Here is a 9115-nt window from a genome sequence, read left to right on the forward strand (position 1 = left end):
CACCGTACCTCACCATCATGTCTCCCTTAGCACCGTACCTCACCATCATGTCTCCCTCAGCACCGTACCTCACCATCATGTCTCCCTCAGCACCGTACCTCACCATCATGTCTCCCTCAGCACCGTACCTCACCATCATGTCTCCCTCAGCACCGTACCTCACCATCATGTCTCCCTCAGCACCGTACCTCACCATCATGTCTCCCTCAGCACCGTACCTCACCACCATGTCTCCCTCAGCACCGTACCTCACCATCATGTCTCCCTCAGCACCGTACCTCACCATCATGTCTCCCTCAGCACCGTACCTCACCATCATGTCTCCCTCAGCACCGTACCTCACCATCATGTCTCCCTCAGCACCGTACCTCACCATCATGTCTCCCTCAGCACCGTACCTCACCATCATGTCTCCCTCAGCACCGTACCTCACCACCATGTCTCCCTCAGCACCGTACCTCACCATCATGTCTCCCTCAGCACCGTACCTCACCATCATGTCTCCCTCAGCACCGTACCTCACCATCATGTCTCCCTCAGCACCGTACCTCACCATCATGTCTCCCTCAGCACCGTAACTCACCATCATGTCTCCCTCAGCACCGTAACTCACCATCATTTCTATCTACAGGTCAGGTCAAAGACCATGTCTACTACACCACCTCTACTAACCCTTATTCAAAAGGTCAAAATCATGACGCCAAAAAGTATCTCACATAAACAGTTCGAGTCTCATCTCGAACATCATAAAAATTATGAATTTTCCCCGGTCAACAAGATCTATTTGAACATCATCCACTGAGCTGAATGAGTGGTATGAGTCTTACCGGACCGACATTTGTGACTCATATGAGTAAAACAAAACTCGGTGAATAAGTTTAGGGGACACCACAAACTAATCTATATGGCAATCGAGGAAAGAATATCAGTGGATTCAAATTTCGATAGAAGTGATTACGACCAACGGGGCAACATTTTCCCTGATCTTCACAGCACTCCCACCTCATAGATTTCCTCTATAACAATATAGTACTTGAAATGAGCCCCGAGACATATACCCCTCCCCCCACCACCACCACACCAACACTCCTTTCCTTCAATTTTCCTTCCTCTTCCTCACCACACTCTCAAGAGCTCTCCAACAAACGCCCTCCCAAACACATCAACTCCCAGTGCTCTTATCTCCAGTCAAGTCGAGAGAGAGATCTTCGTGGCTACATCACCAGCCACCACCTGCTCTGCAACACTCACCTACGTACGCCTAGCATGATCCCCCAGAGCACCAGCAGACTCACCTGAACAAGACATTTAAGCACTGGGACTCACCTGAACAAGACATTTAAGCAGTGGGACTCACCTGAACATGACATTCAGCAGTGGGACTCACCTGAGAGTTTAACGGAGAGTCTGACCTCGTCGCCATCGAGAACCGTGAAGTCCTGGAGTCGTCTGAGGAAGTGCGGTGGCTGGTTGTCTGTCTGATGGTGATGTTCCACCACCACCTGTGGGGCGGGCACAGCACTCCAGTTACCTTCACAAAGTGGCTTTACCTCCAGGTGAACAGCTCGTGTGTTTCTACAGCACAAACCGGTCGATAACTGGGCATATCTATGTGAAATATGGTCATGAATTCACGTTGACACAGATGTTGACACTGCCTCATAACGAACGCCAAGATATATATATGCATGTCGTTACTCAAAAGCTACTACGAACTGAACGATGACACAACCTGGTGATTCCTAAGCATTTCTTTTCTTTTTCTTTCTAAAACTCCACAGAACGCAGGCGGTCAAGGGATACGGCAACTGGTGAAGACTAGGACTAGCCTTACCCAGCTCACAGGACGCTGCTGGTCCTCAACACACCACACAAACACACACTCACAATCGCGTACAGTGACGGACTGGTGTGAATATCACTGAATCGAAGCGTCTCATAGCCATAACGAACCTTTGATGCGAGAATCCCTCAAAGATTAACCAAACACTTTAACGCCACGGGACCTCGAATACGCCGACACCTTCCCACCTTGGCAGATCTGAAACGTCTGGCTCGTGGGGGTTGGTGGTTGGGTTGCGCTCGCTTAGAACCCGGATTCCGAATCAGAGTATCTGAAAAGGTATTCCCCACCCCCGATCGGCGGCATCTGAAAGTGGATACCAACACACCACACAAAAACAACAAACAAAAAGACGTGCGGCTGTTGGCGGACGGTTAAAAAAGATAAACATACGAATCTGAATCCGGATTCTTGGTCGGATTGCAACCCTTCAACTTTTACCTTCTTGTATGAAATGTTTAGCTCTCCCGTACCACTGTTTACCTTACTGTTTTGCGATACCTATAGAAATATCTAACGGAGCTATTACCAACCACTTCATTATTGCCAGTGGCTATTAATGTACATCAAGAAATCGACTGCATATTGAGTAAGTTAGCTGATTTGTATGTTACCAATTGCAACAAGTACATATCGGTTATGTAGCGAACGAAGCTATTTGCTCTAACGCTGTAAGCATCGCGGTCTAATAATAACAAACACGAGCAGTGTAAAGTAGTTGTCTGATGGTACCGAAATTCATTATGATATACATTATACAACAGTGTGCTTCAGATCCACAGTGCCCAGCTAAGAACCGTACAGTAAGGCATTATGAACCTACATGCCACGAGCTACAAAGCTTCATGAACCAGTTCATGACCACCGAAGCTTCACAGGCCTTCTACTGGACGAGCAGTCGTCTTCATGTTGTCAGACTCGTACATAAGGGATATTAATAATAACAAACTGATTCATATACACGTTCCCAAGGAATGTCTAAAGCATCGAAATCGGTGATTCACTGTAAAACACTTACGTTGTCTCTTAAATATAGTACGGAAGGCCTTAAACCAGTTAAAAACCGACGTGAAACGTATTTAAAGCTGTGAATAGTTGATAAACGGCTTGATCAGCACTGCACTCGATGACAGCTTTAGCGAAAGCTTTGTCAGTTCTATTTATTCTTGACCTGACGTCACTGTACACGAATTAGACATTACATCTCATCCCGTTCTTCCATGAATCATTCCTCGCCCTCGCTTACAGCAACAGTTATGTGGTTTTAAGTAAACACAGAAACTGTTCTCCAGTGTGATTTGCTCCACCGTCTGCCAGTTATCACATGGGGAATATTTGGTCTGTGATGATTACAGTGGTATATTTCAGTTGAAAGGAATCACAGAAGATGATTCCAGTTAGCATTAAACAAAAGGAATCATGAGAGATGATTCCAGTTAGCATTAATCAAAAGGAATCACAGAAGATGATTCCAGTTAGCATTAACCACATGAACTACTGATTACATCCAGAGCGATCACGCAAGCAACATTCTATCGTCGGAAATGATTAATGAGCTACTGAATAACCACTGATCATATGAGTATTGTATTCTACAATGAAGACCTTTATTATCATGTGATCATAATCAACAAAGTGTTCGCATAACTTTCCACTGGTCTTGTGTTGAGGATAAACCACATCTTCGCTCACACAAACATTCCTTCTCTTGTGGTGGTATACGACCAGAGAACCATATGGTTCACGAGTCACTCACAATCACAATGTTTACAGTAGTGTTTCTTAATCACTGGTGCTACCGGACTCCGCCTGCTTGCGGTTACACCGCGAGTGGGTATTCAGTCTCGGCGAGATTGTAATATGGAAGTACACTTTCGTCGAGACACTTCTTACCAAAGGAGTTCCTCCTTTCCCTGCTGCTGGCTGTAGTGCAGCCTCAAAGCTACAGGAGCCTTTGGAGAAAGAGTCATTTGGATTCTATTATAGTTAAGATTAATAATGATAATGATAATGAATATATGATCATTATTAATCACTTGAAGTAATCAGTGAGCTATCTCACACATAATAAGCTAACTCGCATGAGTTATTCTGATGAGCCGTATCAATCGAAATGCAATACCTAATTAAATGAGCCATTCCATGAATTGATCTTGATTATATTGACCACTATTAATCACATAAGCCATTGCTAATCACATGACCCATTCACCAAACAGCTGTTTTAACATAAACTATGGTACGTTACACCCTTGATCAGCGAGGATCACATATACTATTCCGAAAGTAGCAACAAAAAATTGATTATGTCTTGTATTTGTGATTAATCGCGTGATCTTTCCCTCAAGACGATCATAGGATCTGAACCTATGTTATTCTGGGTCACAGTAATTGGTACAGTGTTGACCTAACCAGCAGTCCTGTAGTTACCAGACAGACAGGTTCTGCTCTGCAGTTTAAGATATCATCATCAGAGATAACAATGAGCTGATATACTATTCTGTGTTCCTCATAGATTGTGTGAGCTGCTTAATGGCGAAGAAACATCCTGAAAATGATTTGATATCATTATCAAGGACAATATGAGCTGATATGTTATTGTGTGTTTCTTATATAATGCTTAAGTTACTTTATGGCTATGTTACTTTATGGCTATGTTACTTTATGGCTATATTACTTTATGTCTATGTTACTTTATGGCTATGAAAGATCGCATGGAAAATATTATGGCTTCGAGTCATCGCATTCTGTTTTCTGTAACTCAGGATGATCAACACAGGAGTTAATGGTTTCTCGGCTTATTAGATCATTTCCTGCAGTATCCTCATCGCGTGATCAATGGATTATATTCTAGAATGATTAACGTACTTATAATCCATCCTAGAAATGATTATATGTGATTCATTCTTAAGATTACTAACACTGAAGGTTTCTGGTCTGGTGTACGTCAGGGTAGACTAACCTCACAAGAACATTCACTTTTGCCAGCGTCGTTGACGAGGACACAGGTGTAGGTGCCCGCGTCAGCTGCGGTGGCCGAGGGGATCTCGAGCGACGCCCTCCTCCCGTTGTAGCTCTGCGGGAAGTCGTCACACAAGGGCAGCAACTCGTTGTTCCTGCCATCACACACACACACAAACAACTGTCAGACATGATCCACGGCGAGTAGGGTGGCTCTTGTAATTGTTATAATGTGTATCAGAAACAATTCTTCCTCCTTATTTAAAGGGGAACTCACCTGTACCACTTTGTCCTGGGTGTGGGCGAGCCACGATACTCGGTGGAGAGCCGGAGTCTGCTGCCCTCTCTCACTGTGGTGGAGCGCATGGTGCGCGTGAAGCGGGGCGCCGTCAGTGGCGAGCTACACCATGACCTTACGTACCCAGTGTACTTACTGCCCGAAGCCTCTGTGTGAAGACAAGCAGGGTATGTTTGAAGGAATAGTGGTTCCAACAATGTTGTATGGTTGCGAGGCATGGGCTATGGATAGAGTTGTGCGCAGGAGGATGGATGTGCTGGAAATGAGATGTTTGAGGACAATGTGTGGTGTGATGTGGTTTGATCGTACTGGGGTTACCACGTGCACATGCTTAACAATGCTATCTCTCTCTCTCTCTCTCTCTCTCTCTCTCTCTCTCTCTCATGTCTCGGAAATGTGTTTTGGGATGGATCGTAACCCTCCTTTAGACTGTCAGGAGGCGCCCAGGTCCTTCACTCGACGAAGGCCAGATGAGCTTTCGTTTTCTGAAGGAGGGGCGGTCGTTTTCACATCTTGACAACACCGATACTACAACCCTGACTCACCTAAGACTTGAGGAAAACCATTTCATACTTCTACCTCGTTCACAACTCGTCTGCATATAAAAATAACTCATTTATCTCTTTATTGAGAGGGTGAAGGCATGTACAGAGCATCAGATTGGGGAAGAGCAGTGCGGTTTCAGAAGTGGTAGAGGATGTGTGGATCAGGTGTTTGCTTTGAAGAATGTATGTGAGAAATACTTAGAAAAGCAAAGGGATTTGTATGTAGCATTTATGGATCTGGAGAAGGCATATGATAGAGTTGATAGAGATGCTCTGTGGAAGGTATTAAGAATATATGGTGTGGGAGGCAAGTTGTTAGAAGCAGTGAAAAGTTTTTATCGAGGATGTAAGGCATGTGTACGTGTAGGAAGAGAGGAAAGTGATTGGTTCTCAGTGAATGTAGGTTTGCGGCAGGGGTGTGTGATGTCTCCATGGTTGTTTAATTTGTTTATGGATGGGGTTGTTAGGGAGGTAAATGCAAGAGTCCTGGAAAGAGGGGCAAGTATGATGTCTGTTGGGGATGAGAGAGCTTGGGAAGTGAGTCAGTTGTTGTTCGCTGATGATACAGCGCTGGTGGCTGATTCATGTGAGAAACTGCAGAAGCTGGTGACTGAGTTTGGTAAAGTGTGTGGAAGAAGAAAGTTAAGAGTAAATGTGAATAAAAGCAAGGTTATTAGGTACAGTAGGGTTGAGGGTCAAGTCAATTGGGAGGTGAGTTTGAATGGAGAAAAACTGGAGGAAGTGAAGTGTTTTAGATATCTGGGAGTGGATCTGTCAGCGGATGGAACCATGGAAGCGGAAGTGGATCATAGGGTGGGGGAGGGGGCGAAAATTTTGGGAGCCTTGAAAAATGTGTGGAAGTCGAGAACATTATCTCGGAAAGCAAAAATGGGTATGTTTGAAGGAATAGTGGTTCCAACAATGTTGTATGGTTGCGAGGCGTGGGCTATGGATAGAGTTGTGCGCAGGAGGATGGACGTGCTGGAAATGAGATGTTTGAGGACAATGTGTGGTGTGAGGTGGTTTGATCGAGTAAGTAACGTAAGGGTAAGAGAGATGTGTGGAAATAAAAAGAGCATGGTTGAGAGAGCAGAAGAGGGTGTTTTGAAATGGTTTGGGCACATGGAGAGAATGAGTGAGGAAAGATTGACCAAGAGGATATATGTGTCGGAGGTGGAGGGAACGAGGAGAAGAGGGAGACCAAATTGGAGGTGGAAAGATGGAGTGAAAAAGATTTTGTGTGATCGGGGCCTGAACATGCAGGAGGGTGAAAGGAGGGCAAGGAATAGAGTGAATTGGAGCGATGTGGTATACAGGGGTTGACGTGCTGTCAGTGGATTGAATCAAGGCATGTGAAGCGTCTGGGGTAAACCATGGAAAGCTGTGTAGGTATGTATGTTTGCGTGTGTGGACGTGTGCATGTACATGTGTATGGGGGGGGGGGGTTGGGCCATTTCTTTTGTCTGTTTCCTTGCGCTACCTCGCAAACGCGGGAGACAGCGACAAAGTATAAAAAAAAAAAAAAAAAAATCTCTTTATTGCTATAGATAGACTATGGATGACCTACCCTGCCATTATAAGTGACTAATTAACGTATATTTCTGACTTCTTTTAACCTTGTAGGTTATAGTGTATTCATGAACTTCAAAATTTCAGAAAGGTTAAACCTCTATAATCATAGCCCTTGAATGGTAGTGTTTCTAAGATTCTGATGGAAGTTGCCATATATATATGTATATATATATATATATATATATATATATATATATATTTTTTTTTTTCATACTATTCGCTATTTCCCGCGATAGCGAGGTAGCGTTAAGAACAGAGGACTGGGCCTTTGAGGGAATATCCTCACCTGGACCTCTTCTCTGTTCCTTCTTTTGGAAAATTAAAAAAAAAAAAAAAAAAAAAACGAGAGGGGAGGATTTCCAGCCCCACGCTCCCTTCCCTTTTAGTCGCCTTCTACGACACGCAGGGAATACGTGGGAAGTATTCTTTCTCCCCTATCCCCAGGGAATATATATATATATATATATATATATATATATATATATATATATATATATATATATATATATATATATCTTTTTTTTTTTTTTTGCTTTGTCGCTGTCTCCCGCGTTTGCGAGGTAGCGCAAGGAAACAGACGAAAGAAATGGCCCAACCCACCCCCATACACATGTATATACATACGTCCACACACGCAAATATACATACCTACACAGCTTTCCATGGTTTACCCCAGACGCTTCACATGCCTTGATTCAATCCACTGACAGCACGTCAACCCCGGTATACCACATCGCTCCAATTCACTCTATTCCTTGCCCTCCTTTCACCCTCCTGCATGTTCAGGCCCCGATCACACAAAATCTTTTTCACTCCATCTTTCCACCTCCAATTTGGTCTCCCTCTTCTCCTCGTTCCCTCCACCTCCGACACATATATTCTCTTGGTCAATCTTTCCTCACTCATTCTCTCCATGTGCCCGAACCATTTCAAAACACCCTCTTCTGCTCTCTCAACCACGCTCTTTTTATTTCCACACATCTCTCTTACCCTTACGTTACTTACTCGATCAAACCACCTCACACCACACATTGTCCTCAAACATCTCATTTCCAGCACATCCATCCTCCTGCGCACAACTCTATCCATAGCCCACGCCTCGCAACCATACAACATTGTTGGAACCACTATTCCTTCAAACATACCCATTTTTGCTTTCCGAGATAATGTTCTCGACTTCCACACATTCTTCAAGGCTCCCAGAATTTTCGCCCCCTCCCCCACCCTATGATCCACTTCCGCTTCCATGGTTCCATCCGCTGCCAGATCCACTCCCAGATATCTAAAACACTTCACTTCCTCCAGTTTTTCTCCATTCAAACTCACCTCCCAATTGACTTGACCCTCAACCCTACTGTACCTAATAACCTTGCTCTTATTCACATTTACTCTTAACTTTCTTCTTTCACACACTTTACCAAACTCAGTCACCAGCTTCTGCAGTTTCTCACATGAATCAGCCACCAGCGCTGTATCATCAGCGAACAACAACTGACTCACTTCCCAAGCTCTCTCATCCCCAACAGACTTCATACTTGCCCCTCTTTCCAAAACTCTTGCATTCACCTCCCTAACAACCCCATCCATAAACAAATTAAACAACCATGGAGACATCACACACCCCTGCCGCAAACCTACATTCACTGAGAACCAATCACTTTCCTCTCTTCCTACACGTACACATGCCTTACATCCTCGATAAAAACTTTTCACTGCTTCTAACAACTTGCCTCCCACACCATATATTCTTAATACCTTCCACAGAGCATCTCTATCAACTCTATCATATGCCTTCTCCAGATCCATAAATGCTACATACAAATCCATTTGCTTTTCTAAGTATTTCTCACATACATTCTTCAAAGCAAACACCTGATCCACACATCCTCTACCACT

The 9115-nt window shown here is 44.2% G+C and overlaps 1 protein-coding gene across 1 annotated transcript in view; it reads right to left on the reverse strand.

Annotated features, from left to right (window-relative positions):
* LOC139757883 (myosin light chain kinase, smooth muscle-like) overlaps positions 1-5261 on the reverse strand; it is a 30100-nt gene extending 24839 nt beyond the window's left edge. The window contains exons 1-3 of the mRNA XM_071678805.1: positions 5082-5261; positions 4806-4959; positions 1388-1502 (exon numbers count right to left, since the gene is read on the reverse strand). Coding sequence (XP_071534906.1) covers positions 1388-1502; positions 4806-4959; positions 5082-5170 — 358 coding nt within the window. The 5' untranslated portion in view covers positions 5171-5261. The remainder of the gene's footprint in view (positions 1-1387; positions 1503-4805; positions 4960-5081) is intronic.
* Between the last annotated feature and the right edge of the window lie 3854 nt (positions 5262-9115).

The sequence above is a fragment of the Panulirus ornatus genome, chromosome 28 (genome assembly GCF_036320965.1).
Source record: "Panulirus ornatus isolate Po-2019 chromosome 28, ASM3632096v1, whole genome shotgun sequence".
Classification (NCBI taxonomy): domain Eukaryota; kingdom Metazoa; phylum Arthropoda; class Malacostraca; order Decapoda; family Palinuridae; genus Panulirus; species Panulirus ornatus.